General features: G+C 47.0%; 9 protein-coding genes; 4 read left to right on the top strand and 5 right to left on the bottom strand.

The window, feature by feature from the left end:
* Positions 1-281: 281 nt before the first annotated feature.
* On the top strand, positions 282-1,096 carry GSTUM_00010660001 (uncharacterized protein). XM_002841441.2 has 1 exon: positions 282-1,096. The coding sequence occupies exon 1, from the start codon at positions 364-366 to the stop codon at positions 1,012-1,014; it is 651 nt and encodes a 216-aa protein (XP_002841487.1). The 5' UTR covers positions 282-363; the 3' UTR covers positions 1,015-1,096.
* A 1,248-nt stretch (positions 1,097-2,344) lies between these two features.
* Positions 2,345-10,067, bottom strand: GSTUM_00010659001 (uncharacterized protein; the record flags this gene model as incomplete). XM_002841440.2 has 6 exons in its annotated part: positions 2,345-4,931; positions 4,985-5,113; positions 5,170-5,469; positions 5,526-9,366; positions 9,442-9,683; positions 9,753-10,067. 6 exons carry the CDS (start codon positions 10,065-10,067, stop codon positions 2,679-2,681), a joined length of 7,080 nt encoding a protein of 2,359 aa, XP_002841486.1. The 3' UTR covers positions 2,345-2,678.
* A 1,136-nt stretch (positions 10,068-11,203) lies between these two features.
* On the bottom strand, positions 11,204-12,517 carry GSTUM_00010658001 (uncharacterized protein; the record flags this gene model as incomplete). The annotated part of the gene is made up of 2 exons (XM_002841439.1): positions 11,204-12,349; positions 12,404-12,517. 2 exons carry the CDS (start codon positions 12,515-12,517, stop codon positions 11,204-11,206), a joined length of 1,260 nt encoding a protein of 419 aa, XP_002841485.1.
* Positions 12,518-12,560: 43 nt separating this feature from the next.
* Positions 12,561-12,972, bottom strand: GSTUM_00010657001 (uncharacterized protein; the record flags this gene model as incomplete). The annotated part of the gene is made up of 5 exons (XM_002841438.1): positions 12,561-12,579; positions 12,634-12,675; positions 12,738-12,763; positions 12,817-12,899; positions 12,960-12,972. The coding sequence occupies 5 exons, from the start codon at positions 12,970-12,972 to the stop codon at positions 12,561-12,563; spliced, it is 183 nt and encodes a 60-aa protein (XP_002841484.1).
* Positions 12,973-12,979: 7 nt separating this feature from the next.
* On the bottom strand, positions 12,980-13,461 carry GSTUM_00010656001 (uncharacterized protein; the record flags this gene model as incomplete). Its single annotated transcript, XM_002841437.1, has 4 exons — positions 12,980-13,050; positions 13,121-13,168; positions 13,231-13,303; positions 13,363-13,461. The coding sequence occupies 4 exons, from the start codon at positions 13,459-13,461 to the stop codon at positions 12,980-12,982; spliced, it is 291 nt and encodes a 96-aa protein (XP_002841483.1).
* A 342-nt stretch (positions 13,462-13,803) lies between these two features.
* GSTUM_00010655001 (uncharacterized protein) lies at positions 13,804-17,454 on the top strand (the record flags this gene model as incomplete). XM_002841436.2 has 6 exons in its annotated part: positions 13,804-14,658; positions 14,686-15,354; positions 15,413-15,634; positions 15,785-16,000; positions 16,049-16,483; positions 16,539-17,454. The coding sequence occupies 6 exons, from the start codon at positions 13,804-13,806 to the stop codon at positions 17,331-17,333; spliced, it is 3,192 nt and encodes a 1,063-aa protein (XP_002841482.1). The 3' UTR covers positions 17,334-17,454.
* Positions 17,455-17,576: 122 nt separating this feature from the next.
* GSTUM_00010654001 (uncharacterized protein) lies at positions 17,577-21,083 on the bottom strand. XM_002841435.2 has 3 exons: positions 20,568-21,083; positions 19,710-20,512; positions 17,577-19,656 (listed from the first exon to the last, which is right to left on the bottom strand). Exons 1-3 carry the CDS (start codon positions 21,041-21,043, stop codon positions 17,804-17,806), a joined length of 3,132 nt encoding a protein of 1,043 aa, XP_002841481.1. The 5' UTR covers positions 21,044-21,083; the 3' UTR covers positions 17,577-17,803.
* A 271-nt stretch (positions 21,084-21,354) lies between these two features.
* On the top strand, positions 21,355-21,947 carry GSTUM_00010653001 (uncharacterized protein; the record flags this gene model as incomplete). XM_002841434.2 has 4 exons in its annotated part: positions 21,355-21,390; positions 21,452-21,510; positions 21,564-21,650; positions 21,709-21,947. 4 exons carry the CDS (start codon positions 21,355-21,357, stop codon positions 21,746-21,748), a joined length of 222 nt encoding a protein of 73 aa, XP_002841480.1. The 3' UTR covers positions 21,749-21,947.
* Positions 21,948-23,207: 1,260 nt separating this feature from the next.
* GSTUM_00010652001 (uncharacterized protein) lies at positions 23,208-25,090 on the top strand (the record flags this gene model as incomplete). XM_002841433.2 has 5 exons in its annotated part: positions 23,208-23,515; positions 23,599-23,699; positions 23,761-24,271; positions 24,342-24,824; positions 24,896-25,090. The coding sequence occupies exons 1-5, from the start codon at positions 23,285-23,287 to the stop codon at positions 25,088-25,090; spliced, it is 1,521 nt and encodes a 506-aa protein (XP_002841479.1). The 5' UTR covers positions 23,208-23,284.
* Between the last annotated feature and the right edge of the window lie 314 nt (positions 25,091-25,404).

Raw genomic sequence — 25,404 nt, 5'->3', positions numbered from 1 at the left:
AAATAACGGCGATGATCACATCCTTAGCGTAATCAGAAAAAAAAGCCACCTGGCTCAACAATCTGAGTCCAAAAACCTCCCGCGAAAACCATTCCTCCATTCCACTTACACTGCCATAGTCGTGAAAACCTTTTTATTCCATCGTGATAGTGTGGAACACTACATAGCGATTAATTATCCCCGGTTAGGAAATTTGCCGACAGGAAACATTTTTTCGCCGACCACGGAACATCCACCGATGATCCGGACCCTGACCAATTTCACACCGCAGAGCATTAGATACGATATTTCCAACACCCCACCATCCCCTCCCACCCATAACCATTGGCAAACACATATTCCATTTACTGAAACTTCACCAAAATGACACGGCGAATCCTCGTGCTCATATCTGGCAACGGTTCTAATCTCCAGGCCCTGATTGATGCCTCTAGAGCAAATCCTTCCACCCTCGAAGCCTCGATAATCCACGTCATCTCGAACAAAAAGGCAGCTTACGGTCTGAAACGGGCAGCCAACGCCGGCATCCCGTCAACATACCACAACCTCCTTGCCTACAAAAATAAAAATCCCAACAATCCTCAAGAAGCCCGAGAAGCTTACGATGCCGACCTTGCCAAGCTGATCCTGGCCCAGACCCCCGATTTGGTGGTCTGTGCTGGTTGGATGCACATCCTTTCCCCCACAGCCCTCGATCCCTTAGAGGAGGCTGGTGTCGACATCATAAACCTCCACCCTGCCCTACCGGGACAATTCGATGGCGCAAATGCAATCGAACGAGCCTACGAAGAGTTTCAGAGGGGTGAAATCACAAAGACTGGTATCATGATTCACTATGTTATTGCTGCCGTGGATAAGGGAACCCCGATCATCGTGAGGGAGATTGAGATGATTAAAGGGGAGAGTTTGGGGGACCTAGAGAATAGGATGCATGTTGTTGAGCATGTTGAGATCGTGAATGGTACAAGGATAGCGTTGGAAGAACGGGAGAGAAGTAAACAGGCGAGCGAATGATAAAGCAGGGTTTTTTGGTTTTGGTTTTTTCTAGCAAAATATTTTGTCCCTTACCTTAACATGAGACACTTGTACTGCGGTATTTCTTCTTGATCACACCTAGCAATGCTCGAACCGTCCCGCCCACAAAGCCCCCAGAAGCCAGTGACTATGTGCTGTGGGCGAACTTGTCCAAGTCCGTAGAGTTTATTGTCCCACCCCGCACAAGACCGGCCACTAATCCTAGCCTTTACTTTAGGCTAGCATTCACCGACAGGTACTGTACTCCTGCTGAACCGAACCATGTGGAAATCCACAACCCAACATAGTATTCCCATCTCTGTAGGGCCAAACACCCCCGTCATACCTTTACAGTCAGAAGTAACTAACGAAGGCCCTTAGCAGCACGAGTGACATAACATGATGATAAGCCCAAAATACGATCCCCCCATGCCAATCAGCCCACCCCCAACGATGGCGCACAACACTATAAGATAGTGAAACAAAACTCTATTCTTTCCACATTTCCTCATCTCGTTCTCTTCGAATAAGAAAAAAAAAAACGCTCAAAGCCACAACCTGCCCCTCCCCAACCCCATCCAAAGTCTCAGAATCCCATCCCATCCCATCCCACGATAAACCGCGCGCAAGGATTTCCACAAACTAGCCAGTGCGAAAACGCGAACCCCCACCAATACAAGCAGGAAACTATGATGCCACCCAAACACCAATTGCCCGGCCGTCAAGAAAAGAAACTGCGAAGCAAGCACCTCGTCAAATTCTCAGGACCCACCCCTTCTCGCCCTTAACCTCCCTCACTGAAGGCAGAGTCCGCACCAGATCCAGCATTTACGCGACCTCTACCCAGTACGGTACTGCACACGTACAGTCCACTGGGTAGAAGGAGGGCACTCGTACTGAACCCCCGGAAGCGCTACCAGCAACGCTCCGCTGCGTATTGCAAATCCGGCGGGATTAAGGGTTTGGTGGTGACTTTTTTTTCTTTTTTTCTTTTTCTTTTTCTTTTTCGCCTTGAGGGGAGCAAGTGGTACTTGTACCAATCCTTTGGTGCAAGTTATAATAATGTGGTTTGCTGGGTTTTTAAGTAGTTATTGGCTATGATGGCTTGGGGGGACCCAACCGGGTGTGGCATGGGCAGGGTTTTCGAGTCCCCGCCTCCCTACCACTTGACAGGGTGCCGGACAGCCCGGAGTGTAGACAATGTTTGAGCCTCGCCGTAGTGATAGCATTGCGGGCGTTTGAAAAGGTTTTAGGTGAGAACTCTTTTTCTTCATGTAAGGATTTTAGTGTCAAGAAGTTTGGGCAATAATTGGGAACGGCCAAAAAAAGTGGATATGATAGACTACTTGCTAGCTTTGGGTAATTCTGGTAGCGGCTGAAAATTCAAAGGAAACTGAAAAATTGTGCATTGACTAAGAAATTCATTGAATACGCAAAAACCTCATCACTCCACATCATTAATCTTCCGATATCCGACCCTTTTGGTGAAGAAACAAAGTGAACGGGAAGAGACCCACAACTATGGCTACAAGAACAAGAATGCTCACAACAAAAAGAATAAGTCAAAAGAAGCCACCCCCGTGCAATAGTACGAATTCCGAATCAAAGAGACCGTCAACTCACCACCCATCCGTCCATAATTTACAAAGCCAACCCAACCCCACCTATTCAAAATTATCACTACGATCCACCCAGATATCCTCCAACTCAGCAAAGTTCTGAAAGTGCAACGGCCGGTGGATATCCGCGTAATACCCTACTGGGGTGTCAATCTTGACATGATACGCCTTCTTCTCCGCCTCGGTACTAAAGTTCGCACCGAGGAAAGAGTAATTCCAAACACCACTCTCGGGAACCAAGAAGAATCCCATAATCTTATCCGAGAGCAATAGCTGGCACTTCTCGCCCATGTTGGTCTGAAACCCTGGGGGCATGTCATTTCCGAGATCTTTGTTCTGTGCGCCCCATTCGTAGCCGGCGGGTGTGAGACCGTATGCTGCGAGCGAGACTGATCCTGCCTTGAACGCGACAGTCATGGTGATGGTCTTTTTGTCCCACTCCTTGTGAGCTGACATGAGTCTTGCGTGCTGGGTCGTGTCAAAGGCATTCAGGTATGGCGTCTCGTTTGGTTGGGCCCAAGTATGAATCCAACCAAGTGGCTCCAATCCGTTCTCTTTCGTGAGGTAGTCGTGTTGAGGTAGATAGTGAGGAAGCTGGACAGTGTTCAGACTTCCAATCTGAGGAACCATGGCAATACACCTAATTTCTTTGACCTGATCGTTGTCTGGTGGTGATGAACCATACACGTAACCGGCTACTTGCATGCGAAGATCGGCGATCATGATGAACCGTTTCAAGATGTTCTTCGGCATGATGTAAGTGTGCTGGCTATTATCCGAGATATCATCAGATGAGATAAAGATCTGGTTCGACCGAGTCCGAAGGTTGCTAGCGGCAATAGCCCTACTGCGCCATTCCGTCTTGGAGGCAAATGCCTGCTGCTCATAATTGGAGGTTGTGGTAACAATCATTTCATCTCCGTGAACATTCTGCGTTCTTGTAGTAACCGCAGTAAGTTGAGCTTGCTCTTGCTGCTGCTTCTCGATTTCGGCAGCCTGTTGGCGTTGCATTGACGGCGCGCTTATCTCCATACCAAGGATGATGTCTCTCACTTCACTGCTGGTCAAGCTAGAGACATTGACGTTATTCTTTTTCCCGTAGTCATTGAGGATAAGATCTCTGAGCTGTGTTTCAACCTTAATCCAATCATCATCCGATAAAGTAGGCCAAATATGATGCTCCTGTGTGATGACCGTCTTATCCGGCCTCAATAACAGCTTAGTTTTATCCTGGTTGACGTGCAAAGCCCTGAGGATCAAGATCAGACGTGAGAAAGCCGTATACGAGGATACCGTCTTAGTCCAGTCATCGTAAAGATTGAATAGGACCATTTGAGGCTCCGTGGCACGCAGAATCATGTCACCCAGCTTTTCAATTTTCATTGCAGCCTGGAAAGGAAGCTGCAACTCTGATGCTCGGATAGAAATGTTAGGGAAATCGAGAAGATGAACCTCCAATGGATCCAACAATCCCTTTCTTGTCACAATTAATTGTTTCGGCTGCTCCTCGACGGGGAGTGAGCGAATGAGAGCGGCTACTTCTTCTGCCGTTTTCCATTTTGCCAACTGACCGAGACGCTTCTGACCAGCCCAGACCGAGGTATGAATAATCTTCAAGAACAGCTGACCGGAGCGAGGGTTGAGAATAAATATGGCTCCATTGATCGGTTTGGTAGTCAGATTGCCCTCGAAGGTCTTATGGACTGTAACACGATATGTGTTGGTATCGTCAATGAACAATTGAATCTGATTACTAAACAGCTCAGAGTAGTTCTGTGAATTCAAGAACTCTTGATTGCTCTCAGAAGCATAAAGTTGCAGTCCCTTTCTGATTCGCTCGCGTAAGACATACAACGCGGGGTTTGCCTTCATAATCTTGGCCATCGCCTGTTGGACAAGTTGTTTCAAGCCAGGGAACCATTGACCATAAGCGTCATAGAGATTATAGGCGAGATCGATAGCAATCATTACACCGGTCGGAGACGGGTAGATGGAGAGAGAGTCGGTAGTGTAATCGAGGAACTTGGCTCTCACATATCTGCTGACATCGTGGCTGTCATAATCTCCGTAACGCAATTGAACGTCTATCCAGAATTTATTTGTAGCGTTTTGCTCAATGACATCCTTCTGGTCATGGAGCAAGCTGGGGCGAGTGACATTCCACTTGTAGGCAGCAAAAAGCAGAATGTCTGCGCAGGAGCTGTTCATTTTGTACGACTTCCTGGGATGAATGGTCTCTTTCTGCACTGTCTCGATACCGAGTGCCTCCAACTCCTGATCAAAAACCTGACAAAGATCCTACAGCAAGAGTTAGAACGCACTCTCTCACTAGAAAAAATACAAGAACCTACCATAGTGACACTTTCGTGTATCTTCTGCCACAAATGAGCTCGGAAGATCTGAATAAGGGAGATCTTTAGGGTCGGAATTTTTCCATGAAGGAAGATACCGGTCAAATCCAATTGTACTTGGAAACCAATCTAAGAATAATTAATCTTTGAAACACGGCTATGGAATATCGCTCTCGCAAACTTACATAGACGTTAGCCCGATTGATAGTAGGTGACCACCACAGAGTAAATCGACGATTTGGAATCTGGTTAAGACCAGACCTCTGGGCATTGGTAAGCTTCTTGAATTTCATCGATTCTTCGAAACCGGACGCCTTCTCCCAAAACAGCCCTTCCCAAGAGGGGAACGCTGTTGCCTTAAAGAGGGTGTGCTCAAGGATAGTCTCAACACCACCCAATGCCTGAATGACGTCTGTTCGGTATGCGTTAAGGTTCCAAAGTTTACCATCGTGGCGTTGAGATGTCCACCAAAATGGATTGGATCTCTAAATACATGGTTAACACTTAGGCAGCAAACGGGTTAACTCGCAGGGAAACATACCATCATAGAGTAAATTTTAAACTCAGTCCTAACTCTCCATCCTTTATCAAACGCCAAAGTACTTCGGTCCTTCTGGAATAAAGTATTAATCCTTGGAATACCTCTATCCCAAGAGTCCTCAAGATCTTCAAGCGTTAACCTTCGGTTTTGTTGATTGGCCTCAGCCCTCTTCTGTGCATACTCAGACCACACACGAGCAGAATCAATAAATTCAGCTTCCCAAGGTTGAATGTACCGGAAGATATTCGGGATAAGCACATCATCATCATGCGTCATTCCACTCCGGAAGTGAGTGATACCAGCATCAGTCTGCTTACTCCACCTCCTATCACTTGTAGGAATCAAAATATGACTTCCTGAAATCATTCCCAGACCACCAAGTTCCTTAGGGGTATAGAACACAGCAGGCGGAAACCTCGAAGGCATTTTAGAATTGAGCCCGATCTTGACCCTAGTCTGAATCTTGGTCTCGCATTTCACGATAGTATCTAGCAATGCCTCAGTCGAGATTGCAGCTTCGCGATAATAAGTAAACAGGGCGATAAGAGCCGAATTCCACTTGTTAGCGATTTTAGTAAAAGTGGTAGACCCAGAGCTCATAAGGATCTGACGAATACGATTGTTGAACTTGGCAATATCATCCTCGGTGACCCTCAGGAAAGCATGGGCTGTCCTCTCCTTCGAATTATTGTCCACCAACGACCAAACGGAATCCTTGACGGGGAACTCTTCATTTTGATTACGGGTCTTCGGAAGAATTCTTACTTCAAACCCGGACATAGAGAAAAGGAGGTTCGGGTTATCCCGACTGTAGACACTGGCAAATGTATCTTCCCATTCGATAGTAGTCACAGATCTGGGAAGGCGATTCTTCAGGTCCCAGAAAACAGCTCTGCCAAGGTTGACATCATGGCGCATCAACCTCATCCTCGAGTCCCTAGGCCAACACTTTTTGTTTCGATACCCGATGACATTCTCGAAGTTTGGATCAGGTTGTTCTGTCAAGAACCTTTGGATAAGGTCACGAGCATCGTCAGCGGAAAATCGGAAAAAGACCCAAATCCGATCGACATATCTGGTGTAAAGCCGAATAGGATGCTTAGTCTCAGCTTCCAGGTCCTGGAATTGAAGGAATTCATTGGGCCTCTGCGGGGGTCCGGCAATCTCAGAAGCTCTCTCCAATCCCAATATCAGCAAGTCCAATATCAGACCGTAGTACTGGAAGACGAAAGCGGAGAACTGAAGGCCACGAATCAATCCGTACATGTTTGTATGATTCATGTCCTTATAATTGAGGACGACGTTGTTCTTGGCTGTGATGTAATCCGCAAGATTGTGATCCATGATCAAGCGAAGCAGACGATTAAGAAAAGTGATATCAATCTTTTCGTAAACTTTAGACAATTGGGTCTCGAGAAGCACATTACATTCACCATCAGCAGTCTCCCAAACGCCGTGAAGATTATTGATTCCCTGAGCCCATTTATAAACAAGCAAGGGGGGAACTTCAGAGTCTGAGGGTTTGATCCAGGCGGGGAAGAGGTGGCGTTGGTCGGCTTGGTACCAAAGATAGGCATCCAAGTAAGCATCCGTTATCTTTTCTATCGGCTCCACATCGTAAACTGGGTTGATGGTACTATAGTTATCGTTCATATCGATCCCGACTTCCTTGAACGCACGCCTAGTCAATAGGGCAGTCTTTATCCTGGTAAGGGTTGTTCCAGGTGAATCGTAGGCCTGCTCAATCAAGGCCAACTCTTCCCTTTGACTTTGGTTAAGCCTGCCTTTGACCGAATATGCCTCCCTCAATCTTTCGAGAGCGAGAATCAGGATTTTAGTGTCATGCTTGTAAGAAACGCTAGGAAATGGAATTGGAGAAAACTTCCTAGCCTCCAACCAATGAACTGCGGCAGTGTAGATTGCAACGGCTTCTTCTGAGGAGACGTATGGCCCGTCCTTCATGTAATTGTGCTGTCTCTCTTGCTCGGCTTTCAACCAAAGACGTGTCAACCTCCCCAAGTTCTTCTTAGCCACAGTCTTGTCGACAGTGGCGCCTCTCCGAATACGCTCCCTATTATAGTGGGCGACGCTTACCCACCAATCGGCCTTGCTTTTGACATATCGCAAAATGACATTTTCAATTGGCGCGGGAAGACCGGGGACCTTCCAGGGAATGTTACTCTTCCAACATCTCCATGCTTCACTAAGATGCTGCAAAACCGTATTGACCTTATTCGACTTCATGCCAGCCGGCATCATATCCGTGATGTCATGGATGACAGCTGCCCTCAATTCCAAATCGAAATGAGATTCCACCCTTTGTTTCGTAACAGTTTTAGCAACCCCTTTGCTATGACGTCCCTCGAATTGTCTTGCCAACAGGTTCCCGAGCCATCTCTCCAATAATGGGAGGATACCTCGCATGAAGAAGAGCCAGACCCTCCAAGCTGGTGCCCAAAATCCGCATCCAGGACCTTTCCCGACTGGCCCCGAGTTAAAACGGTAGTAGATCAGATGCTTCAAATCCTTACAAGCACGAATCTGATGCATTAACTTGTACTTGTACCTGTACATACCTGTCAACTGTCCAACATGGTTGAATGCGTAAAGAATGCCGTCCGCCAATTGAAAGGCGTCAATATTTCCAAGTCGGTATTGTACTTGGGCATCGACGATAAGCTTGGTAAGACGAAGGATCTCTCGCATAAGATGAAAGGCATTCCCAAATCGGGACTTCTTGCGCTCTTTAGTAGTAAGAGTCTTCACCGGCTTAAGATTGAAGTTGTAATCCAGATGAAGATAGGTCAAGTTCTTTCGATGAATCAACAAATTCAGCATGTTGAACCCCTGTCTGCAAACCTGCAAGCCCGCTTCCACCCAATCGATCGTAGTTGTCTGAAAAAACTTAGTCCCCTTCAGTGTCCGGAATAAGTCTTGTTTATTTTGTGCCTTAGGTGACCTTGTGTGGAGCGCGTTAAGCACATAGGTTTTCAATAGTTTTTGGTATGAGACTCGGACCTTTACAGGTTGGTTTTGGGGACAATGTTCAAGATACCATTGCTTTACCAATGGAACATCTTCCGCTCTGACAGTCTTGCCAGAGCGGCGATCGAAAGGGTATGGAGCCCACCAGAGGGCGATGGCCGACGTTGTGTTTTCGGTATATAATGCTTCTTCCGCCATGAAAGGTTCCACCTCGTCCGGAAGCTGGAAATCATCCTCATCATTGCCATAGCCAAAAACCTCATCCTCATGAGATACTGTGAGATTTGCCGGGGCTACTGAGCGAGATGAAATGGGATTTATTACAGGGTCGAAGTAAAAGGCTGGAAGTTCGGGATCCTCAGCTCGAACGTAGGTTATCTGTGGGTAGTGATACCACGACAGGTGCACTGATCTAGGGAGCGAATTATACAAAAACGGAAACGCCACCCGGTATTCGGTTCTGATGGGAGAACGGAAAATAATGCGGTCAATAGCATTAAACTCGCCAAAATCTTCGTCGTTCGGGTCAATATCCTTATACAAAGGCTCAAATCGCGGTCCACCTGGTATCGCAACGTTCAGGGCTTTTGCTGTGAAAAAGCTCTTCCTATCAAACATATAGAAATAATTTTTGTCGACAAGATCGGACAATAGCTGCTGAGACAGACGGTATAAAGTAGCCATCTGCGAAAGATCAAGATTCCATCTCTTATATCCGGGACCATTCACATGTGGGGTGTCAAGCAATGGTCTGTGGTCGTAAAACCATTCAACAACTGCAGCATCCTCATGTTCATCCAGCTCCATCTGAATTGGTTCCTGGGGCTCAACGTCCTCGATATTCTCACTCCACGACCTATACAATAACCCTATTAGAACCATTCCGATGTCAACAAGCCACAAGAAGAGTAAGAAAAATGAGACAACTTACAATGGAGGTTCCTCGTCGTCAAACGGCGGGAAACGCATTCTCTTGAAATGCCTACGATCCGACTTTTCTCTCCTCATACACACCCACATCGTTGCCCACTGCGCATGAAAGACTGGCTCGATAACGCGAGGAATCTCGTTGACTAAGGTTAAGCAACCATTGACATGATATAGAACCTTAACTTCACGGGCGCTCTCCCAAGGCATAGGCATATTCTCCAATAGCTTCAAGACAGCATGCGGCTAGAAATTCACATTCAAATAAGCACCTGCAGGAACAGAAAGATTAAGCGTGACAGAGAAAAAACCCACCATAAACTTCAAAGCCCCTAAATATGCCCTCTTGTCCGCCGAAAATTTCTTTTGACTGACATCGCCAATATCCCTCACAATCTTTCTCAAATGTTCCGGGGGCATGTCGGCTTTATGAGTGTCGACAAATCCATTCTTCCTCTTCTCTCCGAACCTATTCTTCTGTATGCGCAGCCATTCCTTCTTTTTCTGATCAAACTTCGCCTGCTGCGGATCGGCCGGCGGTCTATATCCAGGCGGAGGGGGCTGAAGAGGAGCACCAGAGCGAGAAACACCCTGCCAGCCAGGAGGTGGCGGCGGCGGCAGAGAAGCCATGATCGTAATACCCACTGGTAAACCTCTCTATTCGACTTGAACCCGTTATTCCTATACGACTAAATTGAGAACTACGAGGAAGGTAAAAGAGTTGATGATAAAAGGAAAGACGTGATGTGTTGGCGTGTCGACTGGGGAGTAACGGGAGGTAGGGAAGACGCGGATGACTGTATGGAGAGAAGGCTAGGAAAAACGGAGTGTTTATTATGTAATCTAATACCGCCAAGACCTTAGGAGGTTTGGCCCTCCAATTTACTAACCCTCCAGGGGAACATATCATACTATGATAACTTTAGTATTATTACGAGTATCCTAAGCCTTTATTATAGGAGTCCAGAATACTTAAATGACATGTAATAGTTCTAATTCAGGAAAACAAATTCAATGCTTGACTATGATAATATCGTGGTATGAATACCCCTACACGATGTTGATTATCCCTCTCTAACACCAGCTAACTTTACTCACTCACGCATAAGTCTGCATGTCCCATTTGCAGCTTACGATCTTAATGTCCCATTTGCTATTCGAGACTCCAAGCAGATTTCTATGATGTAAGTTTGTGCAGACCCTAGAGTAATGTAACCAAACTTCTTGGTTAACGATTAGTGAGAGCAAGCCAGGGGCTCCAGTGTTGTAACAATCGGGATAGATTGTATATTCTCGGTGACCTGCTTTCCAGGTGGGATAAACAGGTCCCTTAAATACATAAAAACTCTCTCAGATATGTCATAGCATGACATATAGACATCTCTATGACACGACCTGTGGTAAGCTGGATGTTGATATCCAACACCCAGAACCAAGAGAAAGCGAATGAGTACTCATGAAGCAGCCTTCACTTCCCCTACCGGTAGACCAGGTTGACCCAGTTAAATTTAGCTTCTTCAAGAGCAGAGAAACTTAGGTGTTAGACTACGGAAGTCCAGCACCTAATTTTTGTATATTTTATGGAATTGGGTATAATGACTACCCGATTTGGTATGATACCGTAGCTACCCAATTCACCCCTGACTGCGTGCTAGCCCAACACTCCTCGTTTGTAAAATATACAAAACCTAGGTGCTGGGCCTCCGTAATGGTGTAAAAATAGATCTCAATAGTGAACTTTCAAATTCTATAAGATAGATATTTATCTACAGCTCATTAAGTAGACCTTCAATGACCGTCCTCAGATTGCCAAGCTCGACCCCCAACCTTGCCCCCGTCTTTCTGACCTCGATCTCAACCTTCTTAGAATCCACCCATGATTTTCCCATGATGCACATGATTGGATATCCGACAAGAACAGCATCCTTTATCTTCCAGACAATGTCTTTGTCCCGATCATCTAAAATAACGTCCACATCAGTCCCACCCGCCAAGCCCTTAGAAACTAGAACATCGTATACTGCTTCTATATCTTCTTTCGGTGGCACTACTGCGTTTTTCTTCATAGATCCGCAAACTAGAACAACGTCGTACGGGGCGACGACCCTGGGCCAACAAAGCCCGTTGTGGTCACTATAGCCTTCAGCGATGGCGGGGATCATTCTTGATACCCCAATGCCGTGGCATCCCATTACCATTGGTTTCCATTCACCAGCCTCATTAAGAACATTCGCTCGTAGGGGGACTGTATATCGTGTTCCAAGGTGGAAAGTATGGCCCAGCTCTATAGCTCCTGTAGTTTTTAGTTTTCCTACTCCGCACTTAGGACATCCATCCCCGCCCTGGATTTTTAACAAATTGAGTGAGGAGCCAAATTCGGGATTATCAGGAGTGATCGAAATAGTTGGGATTGGGAAATAATCCATGGCCTTCTTCTTGATCATGTTGTTAAAACGGCTTGGAGGGAGACTCCCGTAGAGGGAGGAAGGAATGCGTGCATCAAAAATATTGACAACGCGGGAATAGGCTTCTTCCTCTGCTATATGTGTGTAGCCGACGAAAGCGTCAAACCACAGATCTAATGGTTTCATGACGCTGGGGTCAAAATCGCTGATTATGTTCTTAACTCTGCCAGTATGAATCTCATTTAATACGCCATCAGTAGTAGCCTTCGTATATCGGGGGTAATGGATGTTAATTAATGTCTTGCGGTTCTTGGTAATTCCGTGAAATGTGGCGATCCTTGAAGCGGCGAGATCTAATATTGGTTGTTGGGGAGTTATTTGAGCAGTCTCTTCGTTGGCACAGTAGCCACAATCCGGGCACGATATGACAGTATCCTCTCCCGAGAGAGAGGGGAAATGGTACTCATGAGATACTGAGCCTCCCATGTTTCCGGAGTCGGCCTCCGCCTTTTCCTTTTGTTAGAGAAAGTGCTCTGAGGAGGGCAGTAACACAGATCTCACGTGTATATATGGAAGGCCAATCTCCTCGAATAGCGCCTGATAGGCACCTTGCACCTGTCTATAGGTTTTCAGAGCAGCGTCTTCTGTAGCATCAAAGGTGTAAAGGTCCTTCATAGTAAACTCTCTTCCCCTGATGAGACCAAGTCGAGGGCGTCTCTCATCTCGGTACTTCCGAGCTGTCCCCTCTCGTGTTAGATCAACATAGTATAAGCGGGGCAAGAACATCACACTTATTTGATAAAGCCTCAATGGCAGTTGCTTGTGTGATTTCACTAAGGGCGAAACTAAAGTCGTAATTTCCTCCTCATGAGTGGGAGAAAGCAAGTATTTAGACTCTTTACGATCCTCGAATCTAAATAACTGGGATGTGTTAGGATAATTTAATTTAGTTCCTTGCCTGTCGGCATTCTTACCTCACCGAGGCCCTTCTCCAATCTGCCAGAACTTTGCCACAATTCCTCTGAAGATATGGTCGAAAGGGCAAGTTTGGAGGCGCCTTTCTTAGGTGTTAGTGGGCAACTATACGCCAAACGATTCAAGATCTTGTTAAACTAACCAATACTGCGCATGTGTTTATCAATCAACCGTTCCACTTTTTCGTGAACTCTTTGACCAAGAGGTAGATAATGAAAGAATCCAGAATAAGGCTATGTAAAAACGCATTAGCGCACCTGACCTGTGATCGGGAGCGCAAGGCGTGATTCTTGGGTTGAGAACTAGCCTGACGGATGTATCCTGCTCGAATCAAGGTAGAATGAACGTCCACTAATTACTGTCAGAGGGGAGGGTTCTTCGTCAGAATCGCAGCCGCAACAAACGGTCAGTACCTCGGGTATTTTTGTCATAGGCAATTCCTCCTGTGGGGATGAAGAAGTTTGATATCCTGTTCCTATGGTCAGTCTTTGACTCCATGTCAGTTATAGTTTTTTTTTTCCCCGGAGGGCGATTTTGGAGCTTACCACCAGAGATCTCTTCAATGAGGAAGGTTTGGATACAATTCTGTAAAGATATGGCCGGAAAGTTAGGAGCAAGTCGGTCTGAATAGACCTTGGAGACATTGCTTCGACAATAAAGTTGATATGATGCCAATAGCATCATTCAGATCCAGAGAGGCAGCTCACACTTCATGAAACAACTCGCTAGTCTGCTGAGGGGAGACGCAACAGACGCGACAAGCGCACTCGGATGAGAAGTATCATAGCCCTAACCCATAATTTTCTGAGCCTCCTCGCATCGGTGATAGTTGGGCGACGAAAGTGTGTTTTGCTGGGAAAAGAAAAGCGCTCGACCTCGGAAACGCATCGGAATCCAACGATTGTGCACCCTATCGCACGCCCGCCCCAACCTACCCAGAGCAAGGTAAATACTTCATTTTCGCACTGCTTTTCCTCCGAATAGCAATGGCCAAGAAACACTCATCGAAATCAAAAGCGGAGACACCGGCCGCACCTCCCACAACTTCTGAGATGTCTGTGTTTTCAGCGGATGCATTGAGCAAACTCACGGAGCGCATACAATTAGGATTCGATGATACAAAAAGGTCCAAGAAAGGCGACAATAAGAATTTCGGAAAACAGAGAGAGGCTGCGAATAGAGGAAAGAGGGATCAAGGCGCCACCGAGCCTACAAATGGGAACCTGAAGAAGACGTACGAAAAGAGGCCACATGAACAATTCAAAAAACTTGAGCAGCGGAAAGCGGAGCCAGCGGAGATTCCCAATGTCCCCAGAGGAAAGAAGCGAGCTCGAGACTCAGACATCCCGAAACTAGCGCAAGCCGGAAAACCCAACCCAAAGCCTCCTCAGCCGGCAAGTAAAACCAAAGACGGCCTTCCTAGGAAGCCGGGGAAAAAGGGAGGAATTGACAAAGAGCGCTTGTTGAAAGAAATAATTGAGCTTGGCGGTACTCAGGAGGACCTTGATCTTGTTGATGGGATAGACTCTGATGAGGATGAGGAAGAAGTTGTCTTCACTGAGTCCGGCAAATCCGGCAAGCGGCTACAAAAAGAACTACAGGGCTTTCTTAAGGAAATTGGGTTGGGGGCCGGAAAGTTTTCAACTGCGGAGGATGGGTATGAGGACGAAGATGAGGAATGGGTCGACGAGGATAGTGGTGAGGGGGGTGAAGATGCCGAAACCGAGGACGAGAGCGAAGATGGAGGTATGGATGATGCTGAAGAGGAACCAAGGGTACCTGCTCCTACTGTTAAACCTTTGGAGACTAAACCGGATCCAAAGCTAAAGGGTAGTAAATTGGTAAGTTGATATTTTCCCGAATTGCAGAGCCTATATTTTCTGTGCTTTGTGCTGATTTTTCGCCCCAAGAAAGTGGCACCTCGCCCTGACTGGCATGCCTATAAATTACCCCCCCTAGCTTCCCCAAAGGCGGCGCCAAAAGCAGCAACTATTAGATCCCTTCATGAACACGCAAAGTCACTTCTACAGACCGAGAATGCCGTTTACTCAGCCACTCATCTCACCAAATCCTCCGATCGCCAGTTTTTAAGCACGATTATGACATCAGGAACACTCTCAGACAAGATATCTGCACTAACTTTGATATGTCAAGAGTCCCCTCTCCATACCATTAAGTCGCTCGAGACTCTTCTAGGCTTAGCTCGCAAAAAGTCTCGTAGCCAGGCTGTATCTTCAATGGCCGCGATTAAAGATTTATTCGGTCCTGGATCAGTTTTGCCCGGGAATAGGAAATTAAGATTCTTTTCAAAACAGCCCGAAATAGGAGCTAGGGAGGCAACTGAAGAGCATCTAATCCTCTGGGCTTACGAGGACTGGCTCAAGAACTTTTATTTTGAGGCTTTGACAACCCTTGAGGGACTTTGCACCGACCCGTTGGTGTTCCCAAGGATAAATGCGGTTGGATTCATTCACTCACTTTTGAGTTCTAAGCCCGAGCAAGAGGCCAACCTGCTTAGGCTATTAGTTAATAAATTGGTGGGTTGGCGGAAATATCATACCTACTATGGATCTATTAGCTAATCTTGCGGAACAGGGTGATTCTGACAAAAAAGTTGCCTCCAAAGTTTCATATTTGCTGCTCCAATTGCAGACGACCCACCCTGCTATGAGAATTATTATTGTTAACGCTATTGAATCGGAGGTTTTATTTCGCCCCGGAAATGGACTTAATGCCAAATATTACGCCGTAATCACCCTTAACCAAACAATTCTGTCGACTAGAGACAACCATGAAGCTGCGAACAAACTCCTTGGGGTGTACTTCGCTACATTCACATCTCTTCTCCAAGGCGAATCTGCAACTGCCACCTCCTCAGGGGGCACAAAGCACATAAATTTCAACGACGCCGTCAAGTCACCTCCAAAAGGAAGCAAGATGAACCGCAAAGCCAAGGCACGCGCTAAGGTAGAGGAAAAGAGCAAGCAATTCCTATCAGATCTGATCGCAAAATTATTATCTGCAATACTGACTGGTGTAAACCGTGCATTCCCATTCTCCCAAGTGGACAACGATGTGTTCGAGAAACACGTAGATACGCTGTTCAAGATTACGCATTCTGGAAACTTCAATACTAGTATCCAGGCTATGATGTTGATTTTCCAGGTTTCAAATAGCAAACAGGTATCGTCCTCCGATTCCTCAAGGTCATCTTAATCTAACACTGTAAAGGCTGTTTCGGATAGATTTTATAGGACACTTTATGAGTCGCTTTTGGACCAGCGACTTGTAGATTCTTCAAAACAGGCCATGTATTTGAATCTGCTATTTAGGGCACTCAAAGCGGATGCCCAGGTAAAACGTGTTAAGGCGTTCGTGAAGCGATTGATTCAGATTGCTGCAACGTTCCACCAACCTCCTTTCATCTGCGGCGTTCTGTATCTGCTCAATGAGCTATGCGATAGTGTACCCTCTAGCCGCTCTCTGCTAGAAGAACCCGAGCAGCTAGAAGATGATGAAGATGAGGTTTTCAAGGATGTTCCTGAAGAAGGAGAAGAGCAAGCAGAAGATACCACAAAAGAATCTCCAGTAAAACACGTGGAATACGATGGAAGGAGAAGGGATCCATTGTTTACAAATGCCGACAGGACTTGTCTTTGGGAACTGGTAAGATTGTCCCCCGCGCATCAAAGCCGTAGATCATCATTAACCAAAACCATAGATGCCCCTTCTCCGTTGCTACCACCCCTCAGTAGCCCTATTCGCCGCCAGCTTCCTAGAGCACAAGCCCATGCCCAGCAAACCCGACTTAGGCATGCACACCCTAGCACACTTCCTTGACCGCTTCGTCTACAGGAACGCAAAGGCAACCCCCACCCAGAACCGCGGCCCCTCAATCATGCAACCTCTCGGTGGCGGTGACACGAGAGGTGTAATCCTCTCTACCCGGGGCGTCAGCAAATCTCAAATCCCCGTCAACTCAGAAGCCTTCTGGAAGCGTAAGGTCGAGGACGTGGACGTCAACGAGGTATTCTTCCACAAATACTTCAACCAGATCGCGCCAAAAAAGCCTGCTGCCGAGAGGAAAGCGAAGAAGGCTAGGGGGAGTGAAGAGGGCGAAGGTGACGTGGAGGTTTCCGAAGATGAGAGTGAAATTTGGAAGGCTATGGTGCATAGTCGGCCGGATATCGAAGAGGGGGATGCAGACTTTGATGACGAAGATAGCACCGCGGAATTGTCTGATATCTCGGATGATGGCGATGAGGGAATGCCAGATCTTGTGGAGGATGAAGATGATGTCTGGGGAGGTGAAGATGAAGATGAAGACGAAGACGACGAGAAGCAAGCACCGCAGAACTTCCAAAAAGCGTTGAAAGCAGAGTTGAAAACCGCGACAGGGAGGTACGAAGAGGAGGATGCGGCGGTGGAAGGAGAGAATAAGAAGAAGAGGCGCAAGTTGAAGCACTTGCCGACGTTTGCAAGTGCTGAGGACTATGCTCATATGCTCGATGATTGAGACTAGTGTTATGGGGCGAGTGGGTGGTGTCAATAGGGGACACTTGTATTATATTAGCCATTTGTGAGATAGGCTGAGGACAAAAGCATTTGTTAAATATTAAAATTCGATTGGCAAGTAATTGAGGTGCACGCTAGGTGAATGTATCAAGTCACTAGTGACATCATGACCCCTCACTCGTCGGGTTAGGTCGATGTTAGGGAAGGTTTGACTACGGCGAGTCCATCAAGAACGGCAAAGACTCAAGGTAGGTACGCAGTAAATCCAAACTCATATGCCATACACCCATTCTAGTCTAGCTTAAACTTCGCTCAAAATAAAACAATATGAAAAATCACCTCTCCTCCCCAGAAAGAGGAAAACTTTCGGACTGCATTATTCTTACCCCCCAACTAGCGAATACAAAGAAGATATTGAACCTGAGCATCTTACAAAGAAAAATAGAAGAAAAAAACTCCGGGTTACTTCTACTACTCCTCCATCGCATCCTCCTCATTATCGTCTTCCTCATTCCCACTCCCATTATCAAGCCCACCCTCCTCCACCCCTTCACAGTCATAGCGATCATCGCCATCATTCAGCAGCGGCGCCTTCGCGAACAGCTGAAGAACCTGGTCGAATATATAGTCAAGTGAACCGATGGCGTAGGAAGGTGTAGAGTCTAGGATATCCTCCAGTGCTTCGCGAGAAACGACATGATCTACGACGCCGTCGTTTTTGACGCAGTCCAAGTCCATGCGATCTTCCGCGCTCGTGGTATGGGCGGTGGTAGATAAGTATGCGCCCGAAAGTGTACCAATTTTGGGTTCGTCTTCTTCTGCGACTAGTAGTGATTCCTCCTCCCCGTCCTCGGCTGGGATGCGTTGAACTGGCCCGGCGAGGATGGGGGATAGACAGCGGACCCTGGCTTGGTTATCCAGCGTGACGTAGCCCTTTCCTGTATCCGTTGCTATGAGCGCCATGATCTGGTACCCGTATTCGAAGTTCTGGATGTGAACTGGTGTCGGGTGGGGCGCTTCAAAAATAAAAATTTTCGGGGATTGGGCGTCGCGCTGGGAGGCTGTGATGGCAAAGGTTTGGCTGACGTAGTCTACCGCTAGATGAGTAACCGGGCTGTCGACGGATGATAAGGTCTTGAGATTGAATTCCCATTGCACGGTCCCATTGACCATGTTCCACACGAGTAACTTCGATGTACCGAGGATGATGAGAAAGCGTTCCAGGATTGCGATCCCCGCAGTCTTACCCACTCGCAGACCGCTGAGGAAGTGCGCGATCGTGCCTGACGATGGGTCAGTAAGGTATATTGCTGAGTCGTCGCCGAGAGAATTGGGGACCGCCGCGGCGATTACTGAGTTGTCTTCTGAGAAGGCGGCGCTGCCCCACCAGGCCTTTTGTAGGCTCACGCCTCCGAGGAGGTTTTGTGCCAGGACTTGTTGCTCTCTTTTGCCTTTGGAGAATTTGACGACTTTTCGGCAGGACCAGACAGTTATTTCGCTATCCTCCCCTCGTAACCTAGCGCCGTCACTTGCTCGCACCTTTGGCTTCCAGAGCCGGATACTTCCGTCCCCAGCCAGAGTCGCGAATAAGTGGGTCTTCGGCGCAGCAACTAGATCTAGGACTTCTTCAGGTCCCGTGCCACTAGATGAAGGATGCGGAGATTTGATGATGGTGGCCAATTCCCATGATAGAGATTTCTCACTCCATTTCCAAAACCTCAGAGATACTTCACTCTGATCTCTATCACCCTCCTGCGAAGAACGGCCATCCTCGCTTGAACAGAAAGACCTTTTCTTTGGAGGTTTCCATTCGTCGATCGAAGCTAACCATTTGCCATCCTTGGTGATAGCCAAGTGCGGTAGATCTGGCTCCTTAATTTTATACTCATCGGGGCCTTGGTTGACACTCGTTATGTTATTCTTAGTCAACGCCTGTCGATGGATTTGCCTATTGGAGGAGATATCGAATGTTTGAAGAGAAGATGCGGAAGAATAGAGGTCGGTCTGTGAGGAGGGAGATGCCAGCAGCAGACGGTTTGGTAATGTTGGGTGCATAACACAGGTAAATTTTGGGTATTCAGTGCCTTTCTCAAGATGGAATACTCGAGACTGAATACCGGTGACACTTGATGTAGGCTTGAACTCTGTCGTCGAAAGAACCATAACGGAATTGTCGGCAAAGCCGACGCCATAAGAGGAACCTTTGGGAGAAATTGTAATGTTGTGAATTGTTGCTCCCAAATGCGGCAGGAATTGTTTGGAACCTGTTCCCAGCTGCCAGATGACCAGGACTGTTTCCGAACCGCCAGAGATTATATATTTTCCTATCAAGAAGTTAGAAAGTCGAACTAGTGTTAGATGGATGATATGACGTTACCATCTAGGGCCCATTTGACGGCCTGAACTCTATGTCTATGCCAGTGCATTTTGCTGATTACTGGTGATTCCTTTGGTAAACCTTTCACTCTCAGCACATTATGAAACAAATGCAAGGCACCCTGGTTATCGCCAACCACAACATCTCCCGACCGATCTGCCTCACGCCCGCTCTCCCTGTTGGACCTCCCCCCCTTATGTTTTTTGGTATCAGGCTCACTGTGGAGGTAGGTATCCATACAAGCTAGATGGAATGACATCGGGTAGTGGCGAAAAACTCCCCAAGGTTTCTTATCGGATGAACCCTCCTCCGTATTCCTATTTCCTATTATCAAGGCGTTACCCGCTATCGCAGTAACAATATTTCCCTGATCGAGGACTTGCATACATCCTATCGGGGAAGGTTTCGGGGCTACATAGACCATATCTTCGATTGGCGCTACTGATGGTGACAGTTTAATCCGTTGGATCATAATAGACGAGTTTTTAGATCTAGGGCCGCTGACGTAAAGAATTCCGTACGTAGTGTCATCTTCCCTCTTTTCATCCATACAAATAGCGAGACGCTGAATCGTACGGATGTTATTCAATTGCCATGATTTGACGAGCTTTCCAGTTGTCCAATCCACAAAGAAAATTTTGGAGGCAGAAGTGCCTATATATACTTTGCTTGAATCCAGTGGGTCCAACTTGAAGGACGTGATTACTTCGGAGGGTTTGCCGTCTAAGTTGAACTCGCGAACTTGTAGTGAGGTCTTTGTAGAATATATTCTGAGAGAGCAACTATGCGCCAATAGAAAGAATCTACAATAAATCAATTAGCATTTATCCCCCGAGAGTAGCATTGAGAATACTTTACTTCTCATCCTGCGAAAACACCATGTCCAAAGGAAGGAACCTTCCTCCCAAGGCAGACGACATCCTCCAACCAGAAACGCCAGAACCCCCATTGCCTTCGGCCGAAGCTACAGTATTATAGGCGGCGGCTTTCGACTCCCCAGAATCCTTTTTCTTTGGAGTTTGTAGTTCATTTGGCTGTCTACTAACAGCGACCCTGACAATTCGATCTTCCTTTAAAATCTCTTTAACTTCTCCTAACCTAGCACCCTCCGTTTCAGCCAATCCTTCTCGAATGGCATGTCTATCCTCCCTCCTACGCCTTGTCCTATCCCTACCCCTCCTCCTCTTGCGCTCGGCTCCCCCCTCCGTTAGAGTTGCAAGGGCATCGGGATTCGCATCGGGTTCTTGCGTAGAAATCTCGGAAATCTTTTTTCCCATAGGCCCACTGGGCTTTTCAATTTCCTTCACCGCCCCGGGGGCCCTCGCAGAAGACATGGTGATGGCGGTCAAATGGGCTGTTCTCTCGAATAGTGGGGAAGTGGTAGTGGGTTGAAAATGGTCCCGAAGCTTTATCGCTGGATGCTGGCTACATCCATTTTTTTAAAAAAATATTTTTTCTTCGATCATGCAAAGTGGTCCGGGGTTGCGGCTGCAACGAAATCTTGGCGGCCATCGGGTTTCAATCTACCAGTAGTCCCTTTTCATTAGACCTTTCTAGTTCTTGACTAGTTGCATCCCTCCTTCTCCATCTACTTTCTTACCACCTCCGGTTTCTATCACCAAACACCCTTCACTACCTCCACAAAATGATCATCCCGATTCGCTGTTTCTCATGTGGTAAGGTTTGGATACCCTTAAATTTCTTCCTATCGGTAGGCCTGATTTAATGCATGATTTACCCAGGTTGTCGGTGATCTCTGGGAGCGGTACCTCAAGCTTCTTGAAGATGGTGTTGCGGAAGGGTATATGCGCCGTCTCTCAATCTATACGAACAAACCTGACCCGCTTTCTACAGTGATGCTATGGACCAACTTGGGTGCAAGCGCTACTGCTGTAGGAGAATGTTGATGACTCACGTAGACCTCATTGAGAAGCTCTTGCGGTAGGCTCCCTAAATTCTGCAAAGGAGTGGCACTTGTTAACGCTCCATAACTACTCAGATACAACCCACAGGAGCGCACCAGGATCGGCCGTGGTTAGATTTTCGCTCCCTCCCGAAATTTTGCTCGAGCATAGTCCCTTCATTTCTGCTCGCGCTCTCGCATGCCAACTACTACGATCATCGCTTGTTAGATGCCCCCTGTCACCCCCCACGCTGCCCGAGGATGGAAAGGGTTGCAGTAATTAGAGCAGAAGGGCGCAAATGTACATTAGGCGAAATTTGAGATTTTCTATTTCGCTCTTGTGATACCAACCGCATTGGCATTGGATGACTTCTCGTAGGAGAGATGGGTGTTCTGAATAGAAAAAACCGCCAATTTTCGTATTAGCTACTTCACATAAATTTCTAAGAGTTCACAGACCTCTCCTCCGCCGAGGACAGGACACCCCATTTCCTTGCTCACTGCATGGCTACCGCTACTTTCATTCGCGTTCCACTGCCCCCACAATTGTCTGTCTTCAATAAAGGTCCTCTAGTAATACCATTTAGATACCGTTACGATGGTTGATTGGCAGATACTTCTCTGTCTTGTCTTGAACTTCACTTGTTTGTCTTTGCGAAATGGAATATCAATAGTAATCTAGACTTTCTAGGCTCCCTCACCAGAGCCTTGCGGCCGCCATTATCATGACAATTCTTGCTCTGAGAGTAGCCGCACGTTTGTATCCTTCAAATAAATAAACCAATAAATAAATAAATAACCGCTGGCATCGATAGAATATTGGAAACATGGCCCGAAAAAAAGAGGCATTGTATCATAGATCATAATATTCATTCATACATGACCTGTGTTCGTGGCTTTGTCGCGAACCCCTAACCCTGCCTCTGCACCTATGCCTCCGAGCTAGCCCACTGATGACAGTGGCTGTAGAACCTAGTGAATCCCATAGGAGGGATAAGTAGATGAGATTTTACCGCTATATCTCGAGTATGATACACCGTTCTTCAAGTAAAATATTTCTTCGCGTCCGAGGGGGGTGCTCGGTTTCCGATCGTGAGTGATTTTGGGTGATCAGATTACCGTGGTCCAAAAAGAACTCTGTATAGAGGGTACTGCACAGTCTCCAACGGGGGGGCACAATACCGGTAGTGACGGGTGGCTTGGGAGGCAAAAAAGTGGATTCTTCAAAGTAGGGTATGATACGGGTAACGAAAAAAATACCTGTGGCCGATCCCAATTTGTCACGGGCCGGTACCGTATTCATCGTGCCCCCGTTGGAGACTGTATGATAAGTGGGGGGTAAGGTAAAGAGTGGGGCGTTTGGGGTTTATTGGTAGATAGAGGCTCATAGAGCTTTGTTAATCCTAGGAATCCATTACGAGTGTGATAGGCTGATACATACCGGAACGGTACAGGCTACCCCCCTCCCGTATTGGTCCTGGTAAACGGTTGCGGATCTTGAGCTCGTCGTCGAACCTCTAAGCCGGGTAACCCGGTGAATAAGGATTTTTGTTTACTTTTTGAGCCTCAGTAGTTCTCGGGAATCCAACTCGCCGAACCATTCACGTTTTGTCTTGTCTCCTTTCTCCCGAGCATTTGAACTCTCAACACCACCGCTTCGGTGTACGATACAATGGATCTTCACGACGCATATGTTCTTCTCAACTGGTCAGCCGGGGAGCTGTCTACTCGGTTTCAGCGTGTTCCCGGCTCACAAATTCTCTTACGCTACATCAAAAGCTCATACCAAAACGATCCTGTTCGCAGTGTTGTTGAGTTGTGTTTGTTTCTCTTCGCAGTTAGGTACCTCCTAGCTCCTCGATATTCGACCACCCAGAAGGGGGCTGTTGAGCTCACGGAGGATGTAAGTAAAAGAGCCCCCTCTCCTCCTAACAATGGGGAGGAATTCCGTATTGTTGCACCTAGGCTAATCCGACGTACGGATAGGAGATTGACGAACTTGTTGAGGATTGGACCCCCGAACCACTTGTACCAGGCCTTACGGAGGTTGAACAAGCTGAGAATGAGAAGCGCCCGGTAATTGTTGGGTTTGTTTTTATATCCCGGAATAGCCATCATGGCTTCACTAACCATGTGTCCGGCCACTAGACCCACAGGCCCCAAGGTCAAACTTTCTAACGGCCGTACCGTCAATAATTTCGCCTCTTATAACTTCTTCAACTTTGTTTCCAATGAGCTTTTGAAAGACCGTGCCGTCCAGGTTCTCCGCAACTACGGTGTCGGTGCTTGTGGTCCTCCAAATTTCTATGGAACTCAGGATGTTCACATGGACACGGAACGGGACATTGCTAAATTCCTTGGTATGCCAGCATGCATTATTTATGCACAAGCATTCTCTACGATCTCTTCTGTCATTCCGGCTTTTTCCAAACGTGGCGATATCATCGTTGCCGACAAGGCAGTCAACTTTGCAATTCAGAAAGGACTACAAATCTCTCGAAGCACTATTAGGTGGTATGAGCACAACGACATGGAGGACCTGGGGAGGGTGCTCGAACAAGTCAAGAGGGATATGGCTAGAAAGCCTTTGACAAGAAGGTTTATTGTTACAGAGGGGCTATTTGAGAACACTGGTGATATCGTTGATCTGCCGGCCATCGTGAGTTAACCTCTGCCATTGTGGTTTCATAAAGTGAGACGGTACTAATCAATGTATCGCGGCAATGTAGATTGAACTCAAGCAGCGTTACAAGTACCGTCTAATCCTCGATGAATCTTACTCCTTTGGTGTCCTCGGCCGTACCGGGCGTGGTGTCACTGAACATCAGAATGTTGACCCTCAGTCTGTGGAGATGCTCGTCGGCTCGCTCGCTCATGGTATCTGTTCTGGTGGGGGGTTCTGTGCGGGAAGTCCAGAAGTCGTTGATCACCAACGTATTTCAAGCTCCGCTTATGTATTTTCTGCCGCTCTTCCAGCTATGCTCGCCGTTACTACATCGGAGACCCTCAAGCTGCTCGAGGGAAATCCTCAGGTTTTAACGGCGTTGAGAGAGAACATTAAAGCCTTTAGAAATCAGATGGATAGATGTGAATATGTCGAGTGTACTAGTTCTTTGGATAATCCAGTCTGCATGTTCATCCTCAAGCGAGATGGCCTTGAGGGAAGGATATTTGGTAATGAAGAAAAGATCTTGATGGACATTGTTGATGAGGTTTGTTTTTCCCGTTATTGGATTAGCCTCGATCTTTCACTGGTCCGTTGAACTAATAAAATACTCTACAGGCTCTCGCAAATAGTGTCATGATCTCACGTGTCAAGCACATCTATGAAACTCAAGGCACTAAGCCTTTCGGCTGGAGATGTGTACCATCCTTCAAGGCTTGCATAACCATTGGCCATACCAAGAAAGAAGTTGAGAAAGCCGGAAGTGTGGTTAGACAAGCTGTCGGGAAAGTGATGGCACGGTTGAAGAAGTAGTAGCGGTACAGGTGAAATTTGTTGAATTAATGGGTATGAGGTGGTGGTTCCGGTGTATCTGTTTTCTCTCTAATTATTTCAGGTACGATATTTATTTGCAACTTGTGTGTCCTTGCACAAGAGGGCGTCGGTAATGGAGTTCGCCCTACCTTTTGGCTTGATAAGGTGAACGCATCTGGAGTTGGGATAGGGGTTGTCATGGGAAATTTTTGTATAATCTATGATAACTAGATAGAAGATGGCTATGATATGCTTCTAGTAGTTGACACTTAGCAGTCATATAGAGTCACGACTTCAAAGATTTCGCACAGCTC

The sequence above is a fragment of the Tuber melanosporum genome, assembly GCF_000151645.1.
Source record: "Tuber melanosporum whole genome shotgun sequence assembly, scaffold_72, strain Mel28".
Lineage (NCBI taxonomy): Eukaryota > Fungi > Ascomycota > Pezizomycetes > Pezizales > Tuberaceae > Tuber > Tuber melanosporum.
Note: the sequence above shows the minus strand (reverse complement) of the source record. Positions and strands in the feature narration are given on the sequence as shown.